The sequence below is a fragment of the Trachypithecus francoisi genome, unplaced genomic scaffold (assembly GCF_009764315.1).
Source record: "Trachypithecus francoisi isolate TF-2019V2 unplaced genomic scaffold, Tfra_2.0 Lachesis_group11, whole genome shotgun sequence".
NCBI classification, from domain to species: Eukaryota; Metazoa; Chordata; class Mammalia; order Primates; family Cercopithecidae; genus Trachypithecus; species Trachypithecus francoisi.
This window is the reverse complement of record NW_022681456.1, coordinates 85,661,416-85,687,681: the sequence shown is the minus strand read 5'-3', so window position 1 is coordinate 85,687,681 and position 26,266 is coordinate 85,661,416. Positions and strand designations below refer to the sequence as shown.

Genomic DNA, 26,266 nt, shown 5'->3' with positions numbered 1-26,266 from the left:
TGTCATTCATTCTCAGACGTGTTTCTTTCCATTTCAGGTCACCTCTGCCATATACTGCCTGTAGTTAGTACTAGCTCCATTTTACCCTGGAGAAATTGAGGTTCAGGAAGATTTAAATGACTTACTTCTGGTTATAAGGTAAAATAACTTAGGATTTCAAACTTCTTCCCTCACAGACTCTTTACTATTAACAGAATAAACACTTATAAAATAGATTTTTTAGTAGAATAAGCACTTTTTCAGTTATGTAGTCATGCATGTTTTCTTTTAAACAGCTGTGTTAGTCCATTTTCATGCTGCTGATAAAGACATACCCAAGACTGGGCAATTTACAAAGGAAAGAAGTTTAATGGAGAACTCACAGTTCCACGTGGCTGGGGAAGCCTCACAATCATGGCAGAAGGCAAGGAGCAAGTCACATCTTACCTGGATGACGGCAGGCAAAGAGAGAGCTTGTGTAGGCAAACTCCCATTTTTTTAAAAACCGTCAGATCTCAGGAGACTCATTCACTATCGTGATAACCGTGCAGGAAAGACCTGCCCCATAATTCAGTCACCTCCCACCGGGTTCCTCCTACCATATGTGGAAATTGTGGGAGTTACAATTCAAGATGAGATTTGGGTAGTGACACAGTGCCAAACCATATCATTCTGCCCCGGCCCCTCCCAAATCTGATGTCCTCACATTTCAAAATACAGTCATGCCTTCCCCACAGTCTCAACTCATTTCAGCATTAACTCAGAAGTCCATAGTCCAAAGTCTCATCCAAGACAAGCAAGTCCCTTCTACTTATTAGCCTGTAAAATCAAAAGCAAGTTAATTACTTCTTAGATACAATGGCGGTACAGGCATTGGGTAAATACAGCCATTCCAAATGGGAGAAATTGGCCAAAACAAAGGGGCTACAGGCCCCATGCAAGTCCAAAATCCAGCAGGGCGGTCAAATCTTAAAGCTCCAAGATGATCTCCTTTGACTCCATGTCTCACATCCAGGTCACACTGATCCAAGAGGTGGGTTCCCATGGTCTTGGGCATCTCCACCCCAGTGGCTTTGCAGGGTACAGCCTCCCTCCCATCTCCCTTTCCAGGCTGGTATTGACTGTTTGTGGCTTTTCCAGGTAAACAGTGCAAGCTGTTAATGGAGCTACCATGCTGGGATCTGGAGGACCATGGCCCTCTTCTCATAGTTCCATGAGGCAGTGGCCCAGTAGGGATTCTGTGTGGGGGCTCCAACCCCACATTTCCCTTCCACACTGCCCTAGTAGAGGTTCTTCATGAGTGCCCTGCCCCTGCAGCAAAATTCTGCCTGGACATCCAGGTGTTTCCATACATCCTCTGAAATCTAGGCAGAGGTTCCCAAACCCCAGTTCTGTGCACTCGCAGGCTCAACACCATGTGGAAGCTGCCAAGGCTTGAGGCTTGCATCTCTGAAATCACAGCCCAAGCTCTGTGTTGGCCCCTTTCAGCCATGACTGGAATGGCTGGGATGCAGGGCACCAACTCCCTAGGCTGCATGCAGCACACACGGGGACCCTGGGCCTGGCCCACGAAACTATTTTCTCCTAGACCTCTGGGCCTGTGATGAGAGGGGCTGCCATGAAGTCCTCTGACATGCCCTGGAGACATTTTCCCCATTGTCTTGGGTATTAATGTTCAGCTCCTCTTTAGTTATGCAGATTTCCTCAGAAAATGCGTTTTTCTTTTCTATCACATCAGGCTGCAAATTTTTCAAACATTTATGTTCTGCTTCCCTTATAAAACTGAATGCCTTTAACAGCACCCAAGTCACCTCTTGAATGCTTTGCTGGTTAGAAATTTCTTCTGCCAGATACCCTAAATCATCTCTCTAAAGTTCAAAATTCCACAAATCTCTAGGACGGGCAAAATGCTGCCAGTCTGTTTGCTAAAATATAACAAGAGTCACCTTTGCTCCAGTTCCCAGCAAGTTCCTCATATCCATCTGACACCACCTCGGCCTGGACCTTATTGTCTATATCACTATCAGGCTTTTGGTCAAAGCCTTTCAGCAATTCTCTAGGAAGTTTGAAAGTTTCCCACATTTTCCTATCTTCTTCTGAGCCCTCTAAACTGTTCCAACTTCTGCCTGTTACCCAGTTCCAAAGCTGCTTCCACATTTTGTGGTATCTTTTCAGCAACACCCTGCTCCTGGTACCAATTTACTGTATTAGTCCATTTTCACACTGCTGATAAGACACACCTGAGGCTGGGCAATTTACAAAGGAAAGAAGTTTAATGGAGAACTCACAATTCCACGTGACTGGGAAGCCTCACAACCGTGGCAGAAGGCAAGGAGGAGCAAGTCACATCTTAAGTGGATGGTGGCAGGCAAAGAGAGAGCTTGTGCAGGCAAACTCTTGTTTTTTTAAAACCATCAGATCTCGTGAGATTCATTAACTATCATGATAGCAGTGCAGGAAAGACCTGCCCCATAATTCAATCACCTTCCACCAGATTCCTCCCACGACACGTGGGAATTGTGGGAGTTACAATTCCAGATGAGATTTGGGTGGGGACACAGAACCAAACCATATCAACAGCCAAGATCATTTCTTCGAGATTCCTCTTGTCTAATTTTCTGACCTGTGCTTGGTTCTCCACTTAATCTGTTGGATTAATGACTCCATATTGAGTTTGCTATCTTGGTTAAGTATGCCACTTTTTAGGGCATACATTACCCTTAAAGAACAATTGACAAAATCTTAAACCAGAGGAATTTTCCTTTTTTACAAAATGTAAATATTACTCCATTTCTTATAAGCCATACCTATAGGGCTACTCCTCCTATTTACTAGAGACTAGTCTTGTTCTGGGTATAGGATTCTACCATATTTCATGGTGTTTTGGGTTTGTTTGTTTGTTTGTTTGTTTGTTTTGTTGTTGTTGGACAGAGTTTTGCTCTTGTTGTCCAGGCTGGAGTGCAATGGTGCCATCTTGGCTCACTGCAACTTCCGCCTCCCGGGTTCAAGTGATTCTCCTGCCTCTGACTCCTGAGTAGCTGGGATTACAGGCATGCGCCACCATGCTCAGCTAATTTTGTGTTTTTAGTAGAGACAGGGTTTCTCCATGTTGGTCAGGCTGGTCTCGAACTCCCCACCTTAGGCGATCCACCCGCCTTAGCCTCCCAAAGTGCTGGGATTACAGGTGTGAGCCACCACGCCTAGCCGGGATTTTGTTTTTATTATTTTTAAATGTTTATTTTGTCTGTGAAACAGCTTCAGAAGGTCCTAAGAACTTGTGCCCCTCTTTTTGTTTTTAGAGATGGGAGCTTGCTATGTTGCCCAGGCTGGATTCAAACTCCTAGGCTCAAGTGGTCCTCCAACCTCAGCCTCCCAAATATCTAGGACAACAGGCACATGCCACCACGCCCAACTAGATAATAACTTTTAAATAGTGGAACAATATGTCAAATTTTTGTGCTAGCAACAATGTAACAATGTAATGGCTTTAGACATGATATGCTTTTTTTTTTTTTTTTTTTTTTTTCTGAGACAGACTCTCGCTCTGTCACCCAGGCTGCAGTGCAGTGGCACAATCTCAGTTCCCTGCAACCTCACTTCCTAGACTCAAGCGATTCTCCTGCCTCAGCCTTCTGAGTAGCTGGCATTACAGGCCTATACCAACACACCCGGCCAATTTTTGTGTTTTTAGTAGAGATGATGTTTCACCATGTTGCCCAGGGTGGTCTTGAATTCCTGGCCTCAGGTGATCCTACCACCTTGGCCTCCCAAAGTGCAGGGATTACAGGCGTAAGCAACCATGCCCAGCCAGACATGATACAGGCTTTAAAACTTAATCTGAATTATTAACATTTTCTCTATCACTTTCTTAAGTTCAGACAATCAACTAAATGAATAAATCAAGCTTTGTTTGTAACATTTGCCAATGTTTGTGATATAAATCCTCCCACCATGCTTGATTTCAATATGCCCATATGACATCACTGATCATAAAATTGGGAAAAGAGGCACACACCATCACATAGTATTTTCTCCAGACAGATAAAATAGATAGGGCGCTCCAGTTTTCAGTCTGACAGGTAAAGAGCTTGGAAGTCATCACTCCCATTTTCACAAGAAGGAAAAAGCCAAACAAACTGAAACTTAACAACCCTTCTTAGACCCTTCAGAGAATCGAGGTCCCAGGGCAAACCATCACCCCAAAATCTGGAGAGACATTTGGACTTAAAATAGGTGGAACAGAGAATTATGACTTACTTGGAGGAAAAACTACTACTGGAACCAGCAACTGATAGACATACTTATAGGGCAAGTGATTAATTCCTGGAGACTGAACATGGACTAGCTTGAGATTTTTTTTTAAACTCCTAGGGACCCAGTGTTAAGGAGTCCCCCACATTTTTGTGAGTTTTGCTTCCAACAGGGAGAGAGAGAAGTTAGCCATTTTGAAATACACCCAGAGCATTCTATGCTCCTTAACAAAGGCCTGCCTTCAAGGGAAACTGTTGAACAGAGTCTAACCAATGCGGAAGAAGGGATATACCCAACAGAAGCCTCCTCTAAAAATGAGACAGTTGTGAAGCTCACACGTGCAATAAAAGACAGACCTAATAATAGAATTATGGAATGCTTTCCCCCATCCACCTTAATAGGGCTCCTGTTTAATAATGGGATTACAACGGAAAAAACTGCAAGGCCCAGAGCCTATTTCAGGAAGAGTCTCTAAGGAAAGTTGAAGAGCAAGGGAGGCAAAAACAAGGACACCAGCTATAGCAAACAGTAAACAAAACCTAATTCCTAGCCATATAAACACAAAACCTTACCCTTACCCAATACATAATGTCCAACTTAAAACAATTATATGGCATGCTAAAATGTAAACAAAATATATATATACACACACACATTTATATACACACATATACATATATATGTGATCTAGAAAGACAAAGCAAGCCAGGAGCAATGGTTTACGCCTGTAATCCCAGTATTTTGGGAGGCTGAGGTGGGCGGATCACCTGAGGTCAGGAGTTTGAGACCAGCCTGGCCAACATGGCAAAACCCTGTCTCTACTAAAAATACAAAAATTAGCTAGGCAAGGTGGTGGGCACCTGTAATCCCAGCTACTCAGGGGGCTGAGGCAAAAGAATTGCTTGAACCCAGGAGGCGGAGGTTGCAGTGAGCTGAGATCGTGCCCCTACACTCCAGCCTGGGTGACAGAGTGATACTCCATCTCAAAAAAGACAAATCAAGCATCAGAACCAGACTCACATATGGCAGAAATTTTGGAATTATCAGAGTGAGATTTTTAAATAACTATTAATATGTTAAGGACGCTAATGGAAAAGGAGGACAACATTCAAAAACAAAGGGTAATGTACGCAAAGATGAAAACTCTATAAAGAATCAAAAGGAAATGCTAGAAATAAAAAAAATACTGTAACAGAAATGAAGAATGCCTTTGGTGGGTTCATCAGTAGACTGGACCTGACAAAGGAAAAAAAATCAGTGAGCTTGAAAATATGTCAATAGGAAACTTCCCAAACTGAAAAGCAAAGAGAAAAATGAATGAAAAAAGAGTGGAATATCCAGATGCAGTGGAAGTAAACTCATGAGCACAGATAAGAGTAAAATAATCAGGAAGAGATGAGTTGTTAATATTTACTACTTTTATTTTATTTTATTTTATGACAAGATCTGGCTCTATCGCCAGTCTGGAGTGCAATGGCACAATCTCAGCTCACTGCAACCTCCACCACCTGTAATCCCACCTCAGCCTCCCAAGTAGCTGGGACTACAGTCACATACCACACCTAATTTCTGTAGGTTTTATTTTTTTGTAGAGACGGGGTTTGTCCAGCCTGATTTCAAACTTGTGAGCTCAAAAGATCCATCTGTCTCGGCCTTCTAAAGTGGTGGGATTACAGGTGTGAGACACCACGCCTGGTATACTACCTTTATTTTTAATATAACTTGTTCAATTGTAAGTTTAGTTAATGTAACTTTTAATAATGCCTTGTTTAATAACCACTTCACAAAATTAATGAAAATTTAACAAGCTTTCAAAATTCACTATGGATTGGCACACCACTGCTGAAACAAAGACTCATTGAAAGTATCCTATTCAGATTTCTTTTTTTTCCTGAATATAAGACTGAATAACTATTAACATTTAAATACTGGCGGGGCGTGGTGACTCACACCTGTAGTCACAGCACTTTGGGAGGCCAAGGAGGGCAGATCACTTGAGGTCAGCAGTTCGAGACCAGACTGGTCAACTCTGTCTCTAGTAAAAATATAAAAATTAGCCAGGTGTGGTGGCACGCCCCTGTAATTCCAGCTACTCGGAAGGCTGAGGCATGAGAATCTCTTGAAACCCAGGAGGCAGAGGTTGCAGACAACGCCATTGCACTTCAGCCTGGGCAACAGAGGGAGACTCTTAAAAAAAAAAAAAGATTTAAGTTTCCATTATGTGCTGAACACTGTTCTTTTTTTTTTTTTTTTTTTTTTTGAGACGGAGTCTCGCTCTGTCGCCCAGGCTGGAGTGCAGTGGCCGGATCTCAGCTCACTGCAAGCTCCGCCTCCCGGGTTCACGCCATTCTCCTGCCTCAGCCTCCGGAGTAGCTGGGACTACAGGCGCCCGCCACCGCGCCCGGCTAGTTTTTTGTATTTTTTTAGTAGAGACGGGGTTTCACCGTGTTAGCCAGGATGGTCTCGATCTCCTGACCTCGTGATCCGCCCGTCTCGGCCTCCCAAAGTGCTGGGATTACAGGCTTGAGCCACCGCGCCCGGCCTGAACACTGTTCTAAGGAAATACGCATGTATTATCTCATTTGATTCTCGTAACTATCAGATACTGTCATTGCCTTTTTTTTTTTATTTAAAATTTAAAATGGAGGCTTAGTTAATCTATTCAAAGTCAGACACCTAGAATATGGCATAACTAAGATATGAGCCCAGGTCAGTGCTCTTTCTACTCACTGCCTTCTGAAGCTTACAGTGGAAGACTAGGTCAAGAAAAGGTATACTGACAGGCCAGGCGCAGTGGCTCATTCCTGTAGTCCTAGCACTTTGGGAGTCTGAGGTGGGTGGATCACGAGGTCAGGAGACCGAGACCATCCTGGCTAACACGGTAAAACCCAGTCTCTACTAAAAATACAAAAAATTAGCAGGGCGTGGTGGTGGGCGCCTGTAGTCCCAGCTGCTCAGGAGACTAAGGCAGGAGAATGGCGTGAACCTGGGAGGCAGAGCTTGCAGTGAGCCAAGACTGTGCCACTGTACTCCAGCCTGGGCAACAGAGTGAGACTCCGTCTCAAAAAAAAAAAAAAAAGGTGTACTGACAATTGATTTCTCCATTTTCCTGAAGTTATTTAGCCCACTCCCACTCCAGCTCCACTGTGAACCTATAAATCCTGTGCCTCATTAGACAAAGGGAGTGTCAGTTGTGGTAATTCTTAGGACATTACCATGGTTACCAGACACATAGTCCAGTGCCCCAACCTGGACATTCCAGAAGAGGCCAGGGAGGATCTGAGATGGCCTTCTTCAACTTGTATCTATTGGGATATCAAAATTCCTTTCGGAACAAGAAAAGGAACACAACTGAAGAAACAAGTAAGGGGAATATAGGGTAGAGGGTTAGAAGGGCCATTTCTTTTCCTAGATGCTTCATAGCCACTTCCTAGCTATTTATTTTCCTACCTGGGGTTAGAGATTTATCCTCCAAGACCAACAGTTACACTAGTTAAAATTGTGGAATAGGGCCAGGCGTGGTGGCTCACACCTGTAATCCCAGCACTTTGGGAGGCCGAGGTGGGTGAATCACAAGGTCAAGAGTTCAAGACCAGCCTGGCCAACATGATGAAAGTCCATCTCTACTAAAAATACAAAAATTAGCTGGGCATGGTGGCGCGTGCCTGTAATCCCAGCTACTCAGGAGGCTGAGGCAGGAGAACCGCTTGAACCCAGGAGGTGGAGGTTGCAGTGAGCTGAGGTCGTGCCATTGCCTTCCAACCTGGGTGACAGAGTGAGGCTCTGTCTCAAAAAAAAAAAAAAAAATTGTGGAATAGGGACAATGTCCTTTCAGATTTGCTCTCCTGTCATTTAATATCTTTATTAAGACACACAATTTGGGCCAGGTGTGGTGGCTCACATGCAATCCCAGCACTTTGGGAGGCTAAGCATTGCTTAAGTCCAGGAGTTCGAGACCAGCCTGGGTAACATAGTGAGACCACATCTCTACGAAAAGTTACACAAATTAGCTGGGTGTGGCAGTGCATGCCTGTGGTCCTAGCTACTTGGGAGGCTGAAGTAGGAGAATCACTTGAGCCCAGGAGGTCAAGGATGAAGTGAGCCATGATCACACCACTGTACTCCAGCCTGGGCAACAGAGTGAAACTATCTCAAAAAAAAAAAAGACACATAATTTGTTCAACCAAATAAGTATATTCTTAGTCATTCATTTGCTCATTTAACCAACATTTGTTAAGCACCAGGCTTTATGTTCCAGGGATTATGTTGGTGACTAGGGTTAAGACCTCTGCTATAAAGCGACTATCTGATGAGAAAGAGAAGTATGCAAACAAAAATTGCAATATGTTGTATGATTACATTAAATATGGAATGTTCTAGAGCCACTAAGAAGGAAGTACCTGATACTATTGGATTTGGAATAAGAACAGGGGGTGGAGGGTGGGGGAATCCTTCAGAGAAGACTTCACACAGGAAATGCTTCCAGAACCCGGTGTTAAAGGATGATTGGAGTTCACTACAAAGAAGGGGATATAGCACAGACGAAGGAGCAGAGACCTAAGAGCGAACCATATTAAGTGAATTCCAAGTTCGTGGGTACAGATAAAGGGTAAAGTGGAGAGGTGCTGGGAGGCAGACATTGAAAACTAGGAAGGGGCCAGATAATTGAAGATGCTGTTAGCCATGCTAAGCATTTTAACTTTATAGAGAGCCATTGAATTTTTAGTAAGCAGTGAGCAGATCTGTATTAGATTCAAAATGCCTAGCCATGCCTCACACATAATAGAGGTTTCATAAATACTTGTAGGGTGAATGGATGAATAAGTAAGTTTGAATAACTATAAAACAGGAAGCTAGGGGTGGCTTTACAGGAGATATAACAATTGATTTCATCTTAAAAGATGAATTGTTGCCGGGTGCAGCGGCTCACGCCTGTAATCCCAGCACTTTGAGAGGCTGAAGTGGGCAGATCATGAAGTCAAGAGATCGAGACCATCCTGGCCAACATGATGAAACCTCGTCTCTACTAAAAATACAAAAAAAATTAGCTGGGCATGGTGGCACACGCCTGTAATCCCAGCTACCTGGGAGGCTGAGGCAGGAGAATCGCTTGAACCTGGGAGGCGGAGGTTGCAGTGAGCCGAAATCGCACCACTGCACTTCAGCCTGGCAACAGAGCCAGACTCCATCTCAAAAAAAAAAAAAAAAAAAAAAAAGAATTGTTTAAAAGCACAGATATGAAGGAGAAGAATATTCCAGGTAGAATGGAGGACACATGTGAAGGAAATTAAGTTTAGGTGAGTGCTGAAGCAAAAGTTGTATTGGGGTGGGGGAAAAGGGACTGGGAAAGTATAAAAGCACAAAGTTAAGATTGTGGGCCGGGCACAGTGGCTGACGCCTGTAATCCCAGCACTTTGAGAGGCTGAGGCAGGCAGATCATGAGGTCAGGAGTTCAAGAGCAGCCTAACTAACATAGTGAAACCCCGTCTCTACTAAAAATACAAAAATTAGCTGGGTGTAGTGGCATGCGCCTGTAATCCCAGCTACTCGGGAGGCTGAGGCAGGAGAATCACTGGAACCAGGGAGGCAGAGGTTGCTGTGAGCCGAGATCACGCCCTTGCACTCCAGCCTGGGTGATAGAGCAAGACTCTGTATGAAAAAAATAATAATAAGATTGTAAAGAACGATCTTACATAGGCCTCCATTGGTCACTCTCTGTCCTCTGCAATTCCATCAAAGAAGTTCTGTTTTACTATCCAGCTTCCAGGTAAGATTTGTACAAAGGGTATCCCTGATGGACCTTAGAGACTCCTTAATATCCTTATACCAATTCTTCCCCTTCCTACCCCAACTGGGTCCCAGCATTATGCCATGGGACTGTTTTTATCTCCAAATAAAGAGGAGCTCTTCTCTACCCTCTTTCAGAAAAACAAACTCTTTGGGAAACCTACAAATTTCCCTTTTTCCAGGCCAAGACTAAGTCTCTCCTGGCTGCTCCAATCCTACCTACTCCTACTAGATAGAATTCCCTCACCATGAAAAAACCGAGTATACAGCTGACCAGTTGTCCTACCCAGTTAGCTACTTAAGCACTGTTGAGCAAGGCTTAATACTGATCCAAAGAGGCCTGGGCATCATTTCTTTATAGGCTAGACAAAGTGGAAGATTTTACTTTATAAAAACCAGAGCCCTCTGTGGGATGATAGAGAAGTATCCTGATACCATCTGCTATCTAAGTTTTCTCATTCTGGTGGCAGAAAATCAGAGGCAGGAGGCTTGGCCAAACCCGTGGAATGTCAGGTTAGAGGGAAGATTGAACATCAAATATGCCACCCCTACTCCGTGTTCACTTCCTCTCCACCCCAATTTTACACCCTCCAGTTACTTTCTCAAAATATGGACTTCAACTTGCCAGTTTCTAATTAATCCATGTTTTTGTTGGCTCCGGCACTTTATAATAAACAACTACTTATTATGCAGTATACTAGGCACTGTACTAAGCACGCTACATGCTTAATTTCATTTAATACTCTAACATTCCTGTGAGGTAGGTATTACTGTTCCCTTTTTATCAGTAAGAAAACTGAGGCTCAGGCCGGGCACCGTAGCTCACGCCTGTAATCCCAACACTTTGGGAGGGCAAGGCGGGTGGATTACCTGAGGTCAGGAGTTCGAGACTAGTTCAAAACACAGCAATCTGTCAGTTCCATTTTTTCCCAAACTGCCTATCCTACTGTAGTCTAGACTGTTCATTCTCAAATCCTGTTGCATAACTATTGTCCTGGGACTTGCTTTTGCCTCTCTCCAAGATAGTATTCACTGTTTCCTGGATCCCATGTTTTTTTTTTCTTGGCTTACTCCCTCCGTTTCCTGCAATATGCCAGGAAGTTTTATAAGAATGCATAGGAGGTATATTTATGAGTCCAGAATGGCTTTATTCTATACCCTCACACTTGATTGACAGTTTTTCAAGATAGGAAATTCTAGGTTGAAAATCATTTTCTGAAAATTTTGAAGCTGTTTTTATTGTCCTCTAGCTTACAGTTATATTCCTTTGTATGTAACTAATTTCTTTCTTTCTGGAAGTTTTTTTTGTTTTTGTTTTTTCTGAGATAGGGTCGCCCATGCTGGAGTGCAGTGGCACAATCTTGGCTCACTGTGCTCAATCTCTGCTTCCTGTGCTCAAGCGATCATCCCACCTCAGCCTCCTTAGTAGCTGGAACTACAGGCACACACCTGGCTAACTTTTTATATTTTTTGTAGAGATGGGGTCTTTCCATGTTGCCCATGCTGGTCTCAAACTCCTGCAATCAAACAATCCACTTGCCTCAGCCTCCCAAAGTGCTAGGATTACAGGCGTGAGCCACTTCGCCCAGCCTCTGGAAACTTTTGATTTTCTTTTTGTTCTGTAGTATTCTGATATTTTAAAATGATGAAATTTATTGTAAGTCTTTTCTCATTCATCGTTTTGAACACTCCATGAGCTCTTTCATTCTGGAAATTTATGCTTTCCATTTCTGAGAAATTTTATTTTAATTTTTAATTTATTGTTTTCTTTCTTCTTTTTTAAACTACCATTTGTCAGTTATAAAGTCTCCCAAATTGATCTTCTAACATTAATCTTGATATTATTATTATTATTAATTATTATTTTTGAGACAGGGTCTTGCTCTGTCACCCAGGCTGGAGTGCAGTAGAACAATCATGGCTTACTACAGCCTCAACCTCCCAGGCTCAAGCAATGCTCCCAGCTCAGCCTCCCTGAGTAGCTGGGACTACAGGTGCAGGCTACAATGCCTGGCTAATTTTTGTATTTTTTAGTAGAAATGGAGTCTCCCTGTGTTGCCCAGGATGATCTGGAACTCCTAAGCTCAAGCAATCTGCCCACTTTGGCCTCCCAAAGTGCTGGGATTACAGGTGTGAGCCACCACGTCTGGCTTAATTTTCTTTATCATCATTATTATTATTACTATTTATTCTTTGGAAGGCTTCCTTAATTTTATCTTGCAACCTCGTGTTAATTAGCTATTGCTGTATAACATACTACCCTAAAATATGCAGGTTTATAACAGCAAATATTATTTCACAGTTTCTGTTAATCCAGAAGCAACTTATCTAGATAATTCTGGCTCAGGATCTCTCACATGGTTGCAGACAGGATGTCAGCAGGGGCTGTAGCCATATAATGGGTTGGAGATTGGGTAGGAGCTGAAGGAGCCATTTCCAGGATATCTGGTGACCTCAGTTTCTCTGTGGGTATTGACAAGACACCCCAGTTTCTCGCCATATGGGCCTCTCCATAAGCAGTTTGAGTATTCTTACATGGCACTTAACTTTCTTCAGAGCAAGTGATCAGAAAGAAGGAAGGGAGCCAAAATGCATTTTTATGACTTAGTCTCAGAAGTGACTGTCACTTTACCTTTTCTATTTGTTAGAAGAGAATTACTAAATCCAGCCCATACCCAAGGGAAGCAGAAGCTCTACTTCTTGAGGGGAGGTTTATCAAAGGATTTGTGGAAATACGTGAAAACCAGCACACCTGCATATCAGAACTTTTTTTTCTGCTTTTTTTCTTCATGCAGTAGATAAGAACATTTTATATTGGTTATTCTATTCTATTTTAGTTTCCAAGGACCATTTTTGGTCCTCTGATTTTCCTTTTTTACATTTTCTCTCTTTTGTCCATGAATATATACTTTATTTGAAGTTCTTTCCCTTGCATCGACTCTTTTTCCCTCTGAGCCCTTTTTCCTATGAGTTTATTTTGGTATCTTGTTTTTCTCAGTGATTACTCTCCTCAGATAACTAGTGATCCTTGGCTTTCCATTCTGATTTAAGAGTAAGAAACAAAAAAAGCTAACTAGAAACTGATGGAGGGAGTAGTCCGTTATGGGCTTCATTCCAGAGCTTTCCTCTGGCTCTCTACAATTTCTCTGGGGAAGAATCTTATTATTCCTTCTCTGGGTATTGGTTATATGCTTATCTATTAGCATGCTGGGGCTAGGACAGAAGAAGGTATTGAGGGTCTTAATTTTGAGGATCCTGACTTTTTTAACTTAATCACCAGATTTTCTGTCCTACACCTGTGCCAGCTATATTAATCGGTTCTCACATTGCTTTAAAGAATTACCTGAGACTGAGTAATTATAAAAAAAAAAAAGAGAGAGAGAGAGAGAGAGATTTAATTGTCTCCATTCTACAGGCTGTACAAGAAGCATGGCAGGGGAAGCCTCAGGAAACCTACAATCATGGTGGAAGGCGAAGGGGAAGCAGGCATGTTCTACGTGGCTGGAGTAGGAGAAAAAGAGAAGAGAGAAGGGGTGGGTGGTTGGTGCTATACACTTTCAAACAACTAGATCTTGTGAGAACTCACTCACTATCACGAGAACAGCAAGGGGGAAATCCAACCTCACGATCTAATCACCTTCCACCAGGTCCCTCCTCCAACACTGGAGATTACAATTCGATAGGAGGTTTGGGTAGGGACATAAATCCAAACCATATTACCAGCCTTCACAGTGAATCCTGTCCAGGGGTGCAAGGCCTCCTAGATTCAGGTCCTCTAGAGAAATCTTACATTCCATTTTCAGGGCAGGGTAGTTTGCCTGGTTTAGCCAGATGCTCTGACAGTTTCAGTGACTCTCTTCCTGTTCTCAAGCCGATTCCCTACTCCTACCATCTGTGGTACCCATTACACTCTAAGTTTTGGGCCTCTCAGATGAATTAGCTCAATTCTAGATGTATTCTCCACTACAGAAACTTAGGTAACAACATTATTTACTGTGTTAGGTTAATTGCAACCCTTCTGTCCACTTTGCATTTTCCAAAAGGTATTTCTACTGAAATATCTCATATGCTCTTATATCCTTGCCCACTGTTTTTGCCCTTGAAGATTAATATTATTGCGATTATGATGGTGACGATGTCATTTTAGCAAATTTAGGAGGAAAAGGAAATAAAGCCAATAAGGCCAATCTACCATTTTTAAAAACTTTTCTTGCTAATGTAACTTCAAAATTATAGAAAATGTGTAAGACTTGTAGAAAGGGCCGGGCGCGGTGGCTCAAGCCTGTAATCCCAGCACTTTGGGAGGCCGAGACGGGTGGATCGCGAGGTCAGGAGATCGAGACCATCCTGGCTAACACGGCGAAACCCCGTCTCTACTAAAAAATAGAAAAAACTAGCCGGGCGAGTTGGCGGGCGCCTGTAGTCCCAGCTACTCGGGAGGCTGAGGCAGGAGAATGGCGTAAACCCGGGAGGCGGAGCTTGCAGTGAGCTGAGATCCGGCCACTGCACTCCAGCCTGGGCGACTGCGAGACTCCGTCTCAAAAAAAAAAAAAAAAAAAAAAAAAAAAAAAAGACTTGTAGAAAGAATTTCTCTACACCCTTTACCCAAGTTAACTCATTGTTAATTTTGCCACTCTGTTTTTTGCTTTGTCTCTACTATAATATCTACTTTATCTCAGATAGTTGAGAATAAGTTGCTCATATTATATCTCTTTCCCTTTAAATAAATAAGCTTATATCTCCCAACAACAACTCACTATATAAGTATCAAATTCAGCAAATCTTAGCACTTACACAATACTGTTATATAATTACCTAGAGTGCATTTCTCAGTTCTGCCAATTGTTTCATAAATGTCTTTTTTTTTTTTTTTTGAGATGGTGTCTCACTGTCGCTGAGGCTGGAGTGCAGTGGTGTGATCTCAACTCACTGCAAGCTCTGCCTCCCGGGTTCAGGCCATTCTCCTGCCTCAGCCTCCAGAGTAGCTGGGACTACAGGTGCCCGCCAGCACGTCTGGCTAATTTTTTGTATTTTTAGTACAGACAGGGTTTCACTGTGTTAGCCAGGATGGTCTTGATCTCCTGACCTCGTGATCTGCACACCTTGGCCTCCCAAAGTGCTGCGATTATAGGCGTGAGCCACTGCGCCCCGCCTTTTTTTTTTTTTTTTTTTAGACAAGGTCTTACTCTGTCTCCCAGGCTTCAGTGCAGTGAGGTGATCATGGTTTACTGCAGCCTTGAGCTCCTGGGCTCAAGTGATTCTCCCACCTCAGACTCCCAAAGTGCTGGAATTATAGGCATGAGCCATCACACCTGGGCAACTTTTTTTTTTTCTTTTTTAAGAGAGGAGGTCCCAGCCTGGCCAACATGGTGAAACCTAGTCTCTGCTAAAAATACAAAAATTAGACAGGCATGGTGGCAGGTGCCTGTAATGCTAGCTACTCAGGAGAATGACTTGGGAGGACTGCTTGAACCTGGGAGATGGAGGTTGCCGTGAGCCAAGATCACGCCATTGCACTCCAGCCTGGGTGACAGAGACTCCATCTTAAAAATTAAAAATAAAAGAGATGAGGTCTCGCTATGTTGCCCAGACTGTCCATTAATGTCTTTTGGAGCAAAATTTTTCCTTCCAGGGTCCAGTTAAGGATCAACCATTGCATTTAGTGAGCATGTCTCTTTAGTCTCCTTTAATCTGGAATAGTTCCTTCACCTTCGTTTCATGGTACTGCCTTTTTTTTTTTTTTTTTTTTGAGACAGAGTTTTGCTCTTGTTGCCCAGGCTGGAGTGCAGTGGCTCACCGCAATCTCCGCCGTCCAGGTTCAAGCGATTCTCCTGCCTTAGCCTCCCAAGTAGCTAGAATTACAGGCATGTGCCACCCGGCCCAGCTAATTTGGTATTTTTAGTAGAGATGGGGTTTCTCCATGTTGCTCAGGCTGGTCTCGAACTCCCAACCTCAGGTGATCCACCCACCTCTGCTTCCCAAAGTGCTGGGATTAGACGCCTGGCTAGTATTGACATTTTTGTAATAATATAGGCAAGACATTGTGTAGAATATTCCATAATTTGGATTTTTCTGATGTTTCTCATGATTAGATTGAGTTTAAACATCTTTGGCAGGAATAAGTGACATTATGTCCTCAGTACATCATATCGGGAGGCTCATGATGTCATTTTGTCCCATTACTGGTAATGTGAACTTTGACCACTTAAGGTGTTGGTTTTCTTCACTGTCAAGTTACCATTCTTCTTTTGTAACCAATAATTTCTGGTAAGATTCTTTGGAAAAATGTTAGTATCCTATTCTTTTTTGTTTTTTTTTTGACAAGGTGTCACTCTGTTGCTCAGGCTTGAGTGCAGTGGCACAATCACAGCTCACTGCAGCCTTGACCTCCCAGACTTAAGCAATTTTCCAACCTCAGCCTCCTAAGTAGCTGGGACTACAGATGCCCACCACCACACACAGCCAGTTGTTTTCATTTCTAGTAGAAGGTCTACTAGACCTGGGCTATGTTGCCCAGGCTATTCTCAAATTCCTGCGCTCAAGCGATTCTCCCGCCCCAACCTCCCTAAGTGGTGGAATTACAGGCATGAGCCATTGCACCTAGTCAACTATCCTATTCTTCATCAGATTTTCACCCACTAATTTTAGTAACGATTGATGGTTTTGTGTGAATCTGTTATTTCTGTAATAATTGCAAAATTGTGATTTTCTAACTCCAATCCATTTTAACTCAAAGTTTACTACAATTTAAAAAAATTTTTTTTGTAGACACAGGGTCTCACTTGTTGCCCAGGTTGGTCTCGAGCCCCTGGCCTCAAGCAATCCTTCTGCCTGGGCCCCCCAAAGCACATATTACAGGCATGAGCCACCTCACCTAGCCCCCAGCTTTTAAATGACCCACCTTTTTTGAGTTTTTCCAAAACATTCAGCTTCATTTTCCTTTTCTTTTTTTTCTGTTTTTTATTTGTTTGTTTGTTTTGTTTTTTGAGACAGAGTCTCGCTCTGTTGCCGAGGCTGGAGTGCAATGGCACAATCTCGGCTCACTGCAACCTCCGCCTCCCGGGTTCAAGCGATTCTCCTGCCTCAGCCTCCTGAGTAGCTGGGATAACAGGTGCCTGCCACCTGTTATCCAAATATTTGAACTGATGGAGAATATGTGTGGAGGAAAAGGGCTGTGGCTTTTATTTATTTTATTTTTATTTTTATTTTTTTTAGATGGAATTTCGCTCTTGTTGCCCAGGCTGGAGTGCAATGGCACGATCTCGGCTCAGTGCAACCTCCACCTCCCAGGTTCAAGTGATCCTCCTGCCTCAGCCTCCCAAGTAGCTGGGATTACAGACATGTGCCACCATGCCTGGCCCCATCTTTTTATTCTTAATTTACGAAGAAGTATAACCTCTGCCTCCAGGGCTCAAGCAATTCTTGTGCCTTAGCCTCCCAAGTAGCTAGGATTACAGGCCTGTGCCCCCACACCAGGCTAATTTTTGTATTTTTAGTAGAGGTGGGGTTTCTCCATGTTGGTCAGACTGGTCTTGAACTCCCGACCTTGTGATCTGCCTGCCTCGGCCTCCCAAGGTGCTGGGATTACAGGCATTAGCCACCGCGCCCGGCCTCAGCTTCATTTTTATAAAAGCCACTGCCGGCCGGGCGCGGTGGCTCAAGCCTGTAATCCCAGCACTTTGGGAGGCCGAGACGGGCGGATCACGAGGTCAGGAGATCGAGACCATCCTGGCTAACACGGTGAAAACCCGTCTCTACTAAAAAATACAAAAAACTAGCCGGGCGAGGTGGCGGGCGCCTGAAGTCCCAGCTACTCGGGAGGCTAAGGCAGGAGAATGGCGTAAACCCGGGAGGCGGAGCTTGCAGTGAGCTGAGATCCGGCCACTGCACTCCAGCCTGGGCGACAGCGCGAAACTCCGTCTCAAAAAAAAAACAAAAAAACAAAAAAACAAAAAAAAACTAGCCGGGCGAGGTGGCGGGCGCCTGTAGTCCCAGCTACTCGGGAGGCTGAGGCAGGAGAATGGCGTGAACCCGGGAGGCGGAGCTTGCAGTGAGCTGAGATACGGCCACTGCTGCATTCCAGCCTGGGGGACGGTGCGAGACTCCATCTCAAAAAAAAAAAAGAATAAAAAGATGTTTCTCAGCGTAATACACACCTCCCACCTCACATCATACACAAAAATAAATTCCCGAGGCTGAGGCAGGCAGATCATTTGAAGTCAGGAGTTCGAGACCAGCCTGACCAACATGGTGAAACCCCGTCTCTACTAAAAATACAAAAAAATTAGCTGGGCTTCGTGGTGCATGCCTACAGCCCAGCTACTTGGGAGGCTGAGGCCAGAGAATCACTTGAACCCAGGAGGCGGATATTGCAGTGAGCCAAGATCGCACCTCTCAGACTGGGTGGCAGAGCAGGACTTTGTCTCAATCAATCAATCTATTTCAGATGAATTAGAGAGTTCAATAAATAAAACTACACAAATATTAGAAGAAAACATAGAGTATTTGTATATTCTTAGCAGGGTTTTGCAAATCTTTCTTTATTAGACATTAAGCCCAGAAGCCTAAAAGAAAATATTGACAATTTTTACTAAAAAATAATTTAATTGTGTATCAAAAGACATCATAAACTTAAAATCAAGAGAGAGACTGAGTGAAAATATTTGTCATATATAGATGGGTGTATATCTACATGCACATATACACACATATATAAACGCATACATACTTACATGTTCATATGTATAAATCATGTATGCAATAATATTGAGAATATATAAAAAGCTTCTAAGTAAAGCACCAAGCCAGACTCCCCCTCTAATCCAACATCAAATATTTATTTATTGGGAATTGATTGTACCAGCCACTGTGTAAGACACTAGAAATATAACAGTGATTAACACAGACAATAAAACTAGTAAATAAATAAACAAGATACAAATTGTGCCGAGTGCTGGGGAGAAAATAAAGGGGCAATGCAATAGAACAGAAGTCCTAAAGTGCTGGCCTGGATGCCAGATGTAGCCTGATGCCATGCTCAGTTTGCAGAGTGCTTTTTAAAAACAAATGTAGACCAACATCTAAAAATCCAGAGATTTCACGTAAAACCAACATTTCTGACTTCTCTTTAAAAATTAGATTTGGGGGCTGGGCACAATGGCTTACACCTGTAATCCAAGCACTTTGGGAGGCCAAGGCGAGTGGATCATCTGAGGTCAGGAGTTTAAGACCAGCCTGGCCAACATGGTGAAACCTGTCTCTACTAAAAACACAAAAATTAGCTGGGCATGGTGGCACATGCCTGTAATCCCAGCTACTCGGGAGACTGAGGCAGGAGAATCACTTGAACCCGGGAGGCAGAGGTTGCAGTGAGCCGACATTGTGCCCCTGTACTTTAGCCTGGGCAACAAAGTGAGACTCTGTCTCAAAAAAAAAAAAAAAAAAAAAAAAAAATTAGATTTGGCCACACTGGCCCTAAACTGTGGCTGTAAATGACAACAAACAGGTAGAATAAAGTAGCAGCTTCCCCCTTCAGATGGTACAGGTTTCTTACCCAGCTTGCTTTACTCATAAGCATTATCTGCCTGGCCCTTATGGACAACTGAATTTGAAGATGCCGTAATGAAGAGTAACTTGGAGAGGCACACTTTATTTTATTTTGTTTTTTTAACTTTTACTTTATTTCATTTTTTTGAGAGGTAGCATCTCCTTTTGTTGCCCAGGCTGGTCTTAAACTGGGCTCAAGTGATCCTCCTGCCTCAGCCTCCCGAAATGCTGAGATTACAGGCATGAGCCACCATGCCCAACAAGAGACCCTCTTTAGACAGATAATTCAATGAAGTAATGTTTGAGCAACAGCCTGAAGAATGAGAAGCTTGTCATGTATAGAGCTAAGCCTAGGGCTTCATCTTCATAAAAACAGATTGAAAATCAAGAAAAAATTCAAAGCCAAAACTGTAGTAGGGTACCTTCACTCCCACTTTGATCAGATTGCTTTCATTGCATCCCAGCCCTGAAATTCATCTCCCAGTTCTGACAGCCTTTTTAATAGTGCAAACCCTAACATAGCTATGCACTGTGCCCATCATCCATGACCTCATAACAAAAGGAACCATAGAATAGTATTTCTGATGCCACAATCCCTTTTCACAAAGACATTCAGGCAACTTGGCTACCCTCCGCCAAGTTTGGCTTCAACCATATCATCCAATCTTCCACCTGAAAATTGCATTCAATAGTAATTTTCTTCTATTCTTAGTACTTTCTTGAAGCCACTTGAATTGCCCCAGAGTTGAAGTCTGTGCCCACATGGCCAAGCTGTGAGACACATAGGCTGACCTCTAGGAGTTCATTATAAGGCCATGAAAAGTGTGCTCCAGAGAAACCTGTCGAGACAAAGGTGACTTTATTTAGCTTTTATCTAGGATGTTTAGTCTTCCTAGAGTGATGAGTACCATAACCACAGATGTCAAGTGGGAACTCAGGGCAGCCTGACAATCCTATCATATTCCCCCAGTCACTCTCCCAATCCTCAAGTCAACTATTTCACATCCCCTCCCTGGAGATCTAAAGCCCCTCTCCCATCCTCACTCTGAGCTAACTTCCTTGCTCCTTATTTCACTAAAAAAATTAGAAGGAATCAAAGACTTTCCATCATCACATCTAACATTCCACTCCATTCCCTCTGGTTCAATGAATGAACTGACTCCATTTGTGTACTGGAGCCCATCCCTTCTCATCTACTATAGGATTTTGCTCCTAAAACTATCACCTTCTCCCTCAGGATTCTCCTTCTTCTCAGATCATTTCCGTCAGTATACAAATATGCTATAATCTCTTCCATCTGGCAGGGGAAGGGCAAGGGAAGAAACCTCCCTTGGCCACGTGGTCCCCTCGAGCTATTGCCCTCATTTCTTTTTCCACCCTCCTCTCCCCACTACCATCCGGATTATATCAAAATTCCTGGAAAGAGAAGTTTACACTCGCAGTCTAGGGGAAAAAAAAAAAAGGCATGCCAATTGCCCTAGCTTTAAATCCATGATCACCAAACTCAGTGGGTCTTGTTGTGGTGATTATCGCTGCCCAGAAGTCAAGCTACATTTCCTTGTTCCATTCACTCTCCTCATCTCCTGGAGGCCTTTTCCTACCTTCTCCTGTTTCTTCAAACCTCCAACACCTCCTCCCCCCGTCCTCATTCTCATATAATGAGTTGCCTTCCATTTCAAAGAGAAAACAGAAGCAATTGGTAGATAATTTCCATAAGCTATCACAAACCACATCTATCCATCTACCTGCATCTGTGCCCATATATCTCCTATTATCATGAATGAATGGCCCACGCACCTATTAAGACAAACCCCCTCCACTTTTGACCAGATCCCATTTCTTTTTGCCTTCTCCAAAACACCACTCCAATAATTCTTCTCACCCTTGTATTAATTTGTCCATCTATAATTTCCTCTTCTGGCTGAGCCTAGTGGCTCACACCTGTAATCCCAGAACTTTGGGAGGCCGAGGCAGGTGGATCACTTGAGGCCAGGAGTTCAAGACCAACCTGACCAACATGATGAAAACCCATCTCTACTAAAAATACAAAAATTAGCCAGGCGTGGTGGTGCACACCTGTAGTGCCAGCTACTTGGGAGTCTGAGGCAGAAGAATCACTTGAACCTGGGAGGCGGAGGCTGCAGTGGACCGAGATCATGCCACTGCACTCCAGTCTGGGCGACAGAGCAAGACTCAGTACCCCCCCACCCCGCCAAAAAAATATATTTCTTCTTCCATCTTAAAACCCCACATTTCCTATTTCCCTGCTCCCCGTAGAGCAAAATTCCTCATAAGAGTTGTCTGTTTGGGCCAGGCACGGTGGCTCATGCCTGTAATCCCAACACTTTGGGAGGCCAAGGCGGTCAGATCACCTGAGGTCAGAAGTTCAAGACCAACCTGACCAAAATGGGAAACTCTGTCTCTACTAAAAATACAAAATTAGCCAGGCATGGTGGCACATGTCTGTAATCCCAGCTACTCAGGGGGCTGAGGCAGGAGAATCGCTTGAACTCGGGAGGCAGAGGTTTTGGTGAGCCAAGATCGTGCCATTGCACTGCAGCCTGGGCAACAAGAGCGAAACTCGGTCTCAAAAAAAAAAAGAGTTGCCTGTTTTTTCTATCTCTGGTTCTTCTTCTTAATTCTTTTTTTTTCTTTTTTTAATTTTTGCAACAGAGTCTTGCTCTGTTGCACAGCCTGGAGCGTAGTGGCGTGATCTTGGCTCACTGCAAGCTCCGCCTCCCGGGTTCACGCCATTCTCCTGCCTCAGCCTCCTGAGTAGCTGGGATTACAGGCGCCCGCCACCATGCCTGGCTAACTTTTTGTATTTTTAGTAAAGAAGGGGTTTCACCATGTTAGCCAGGATGGTCTCGATCTCCTGACCTCGTGATCCACCCATCTTGGCCTCCCAAAGTGCTGGGATTACAGGCGTGAGCCACCGCGCCCGGCCTGTCTCTGGTTCTTCGGCCATTCTCTCTTGAGCCCACACCAACCCAGGCTCTTGCCATCACCACACCGTTAAAACTGCTCCAGGCTAGGTGCAGTGGCCCAGGCCTGTAATCCCAGTATTTTGGGAGGCCGAGGCAGGAGAATCACTTGAGTTAGGAGTTTTAGATCAGCCTGGGTAAGAGAGTGAGACCTCATCTCTACTAAAAATCAAAAAAATTAGCTGGGGATGGTGGCACGCAATTTTAGTCCCAGTTATTAGGGATGCTGAGGAGATAAGATTGCTTGAACCCAGGAGATTGAGGATGCGTTGAGCTATAATCACACCACTGCACTCCAACCTGAGCAACAGAAGACTCCCTCTCTATCTAAAAAACAAAACAAAACAAAACCCTCCTGTATCCATTTACCAATGACTCACATATTGCTAAGTTAAATGGTAAACCCTTAGTTCTCATGTTATTTAACATATGGGCAGAAAAGTGCAACAGAGCTCAGATGGTTCTGAATCCTGGTGCTGCTGAGGTTGCTTGAAATATATGGTTAGCTAGGCCGGGCGCGGTGGCTCAAGCCTGTAATCCCAGCACTTTGGGAGGCCGAGACGGGCGGATCACGAGGTCAGGAGATCGAGACCATCCTGGCTAACACGGTGAAACCCCGTCTCTACTAAAAATACAAAAACTAGCCGGGCGAGGTGGCAGGCGCCTGTAGTCCCAACTACTAGGGAGGCTGAGGCAGGAGAATGGCGTAAACCCAGGAGGCGGAGCTTGCAGTGAGCTGAGATCCGGCCACTGCACTCCAGTCCGGGCGACAGAGCGAGACTCCTCCTCAAAAAAAAAAAAAAAAAAAAAAAAAAAGAAATATATGGTTAGCTGGGAAGGGTTTGAGCTTATGGACCACCATGGGGAACATGCCTCATATTTTCTATTACCTCAGAACTGGTTTGGGAAATTCACGTGGGGCAGGGAGATTATGGGTAAAATACAGCATTCTCTTCATCTCCTAGCAAGCCCACATCTACCTTGCTTACCCTGGTCTTTCTCATCCCAAATTCTATGTCCATCAATTCAGGGAACCCACAGTTCCTGAATCTCTACTCACCCTTTTCCACAAGCTAAACAATCTTGAAAGACTCTCATTTGTCTCCAGAATGGTTCCTGGTCCCAGTTTCTTTCTGGTTGATTTCACCTTGTTAATACATTCACTCAAACTGCTTGACACCTTTCTGTCCATCTGGTTTTAGCACTTCAACCACTCTGTGGTTCGAATCAGCCACATTCCTTGCCTGGTCCCTTAGCTAGGCCTTTAACAGCAACTATAAAAATGAACCTATTAATATTCACACTTTTCATTCTTAACACTCTTACTATCATGATATTTTTAAGTCATTCACAATTCTTCCTTGAAGAACGATAGGCTTTTTTTTCACTCCTAGTAGGTGTGAGTGTATTAACATTCAACTCAAAAGGGCCCACTCAAGCTTTCCTTATTATAGTCATAATGAAAACTCACAGAGGTGAGTCAACATGTGTAATCAAACATTCTGCCAGTTCCTGCCTCCTTCCTACGTTTTCCTCCTGATAAAGAATCAAAATAGAAAGACCAAAGAGGAAAATGGGTGTGGGGAACATACTTTGGTCTATCCTTGACTTCAGAAACTCAGTTTAAGCCAGGTGCAGTGGCTCATACCTGTAATCCCAGCACTTTGGGAGGCTGAGGCAAAAGGATCGCTTGAGTCCAGGGGTTTGAGACCAGCCTGGGCAACACACTGGGACCTTGTCTCTACCAAAAATTAGCCAGGTGTGTTGGCACATGCCCGTAGTCCCAGGTACTTGGGAGGCTGAGGTGGGAGGATCACTTGAACCCAGGAGGTTGAGGCTGCAGTGAGCCATGATTGCACCAGTGCATTCCAGCCTAGTGACAGAGTGAGGCTGACTGAAAAACAAAAAGAAACTGAGTTTATCAAGGATCCAAAGATGTTCAAATTCAGGAGGCTAACTCACACTAAGCAAATTCACAGTGCCTCAGTTTCCTCACCTATAAATGGAGACGATAATGTCTGCCTTATAGACTTAGTGTGGAGAGGCTGGGTGCAGTGACTCGTACCTGTAATCCTAACACTTTGGGAGGCTGAGACAGGCAGATCACCTGGGGTCAGAAGTTCAAGACTAGCCTGGCCAACATGGTGAAACCTCATTCCTACTAAAAATACAAAAATTAGCTGCATGTGTTAGTGGGTGCCTGTAATCCCAGCTACTTGGGAGGCCAAGGCACGAGAATCTCTTGAACCTGGGAGGCGGAGGTTGCAGTGAGCTGCACTCTAGCCTGAGGCAACAGACTCTGTCTCAAAAAAAGAAAGATTTATTATGGACATTAAATAAAATAATATATCTAATGTACCTAAGAACTAGCACATAAAACTTTACAATAGATGATGGAGGAAAAGTTATAAATCATATGTAAGTTTACTGTTTACATATAGAGCATACACCTTTCCTGTGACTACAATATCTTTGTCCACTATTCAAGACATACTTGCCAGGATAGGATACCTGGAAAACAGTATTTTTAACCATAAGATTCCTTGTACAAAAAACCTGGCTGGCTTCAAAGGATATTTCATCTAGGCCCCGAAAGAGGCTGGTCAACTCACTGCCCACAGAACAGCACCCCTGACCAGTGACCAGAACTCTTATGTCTACCAGTTGGGAGATTCATGTCCCTCCCAGGCTCACTCTTCCTCATTCTAATACTGGTTGCTCCTGCAGATTCAGCCCAGCTTCCAGGGTTTGTTCACCTTTTACTCTGGGCTCTTGGGTGCTCAAGGTTTCCCTTTCGTCCTGCCCAGGGAAGCACAATCCTGTATCAGTCCTTTCCTTTGCTGAATCTCTCTCAACACCAGCTTTGAACCCTGCTCTCCTATTTATTCTTTTTTTTTTGGACAGAGTTTTGCTATTGTTGCCCAGACTGGAGTGCAGTGGGGTGATCTCGGCTCACTGCAACCTCTGCCTCCCGGGTTCAAGCGATTCTCCTGCCTCAGCCTCCTGACTAGCTGGGATTACAGGCACATGTGACCACACCCAGCTAATTTTTTGTATTTTAGTAGAGACAAGGTTTCATCATGTTGGCCAGGCTAGTCTCGAACTACCAACCTCAGGTGATCCACCTGCCTTGGCCTCTCTTGCTGGGATTACAGGCGTGAGCCGCTGTGCCCAGCCATCCTATTTATTCTTTTTTTTTTTTTTTTTTTTTGAGACGGAGTCTCGCTCTGTCACTCAGGCTGGAATGCAGTGGCCGGATCTCAGCTCACTGCAAGCTCCGCCTCCCGGGTTCACGCCATTCTCCTGCCTCAGCCTCCCGAGTAGCTGGGACTACAGGCGCCCGCCACCTCGCCCGGCTAGTTTTTTGTATTTTTTAGTAGAGACGGGGTTTCACCATGTTAGCCAGGATGGTCTCGATCTCCTGACCTTGTGATCCGCCCGTCTCGGCCTCCCAAAGTGCTGGGATTACAGGCTTGAGCCACCGCGCCCGGCCCATCCTATTTATTCTTAGCTTCATACCTGACCCTCCTCTTAGTCCAGGAGGGCCTTGTTCTTTTTTCTAGAAAAATTCCCTCTAATCTGGCCCTTCTTTGAGACAACTCCCTTGCCTTGTTATATGAAAATCTTGTGTCAGCCTAGCTCTCACCATAACACAAGTCCAGGCACCCAGAACACTGTTCATTGACCAGAGTCACAGAGAAAATCTCTGCGAGATTTGG

The 26,266-nt window shown here is 44.0% G+C and overlaps 1 protein-coding gene across 1 annotated transcript in view; it reads left to right on the top strand.

Annotated features, from left to right (window-relative positions):
• The first annotated feature begins 7,464 nt into the window (after window positions 1–7,464).
• TEX49 (testis expressed 49) overlaps window positions 7,465–26,266 on the top strand; it is a 33,445-nt gene continuing 14,643 nt past the window's right edge. Inside the window, exon 1 of the mRNA XM_033222248.1 lies at window positions 7,465–7,593. Within this exon, the coding sequence (XP_033078139.1) occupies window positions 7,515–7,593 (79 nt within the window). The 5' untranslated portion in view covers window positions 7,465–7,514. The remainder of the gene's footprint in view (window positions 7,594–26,266) is intronic.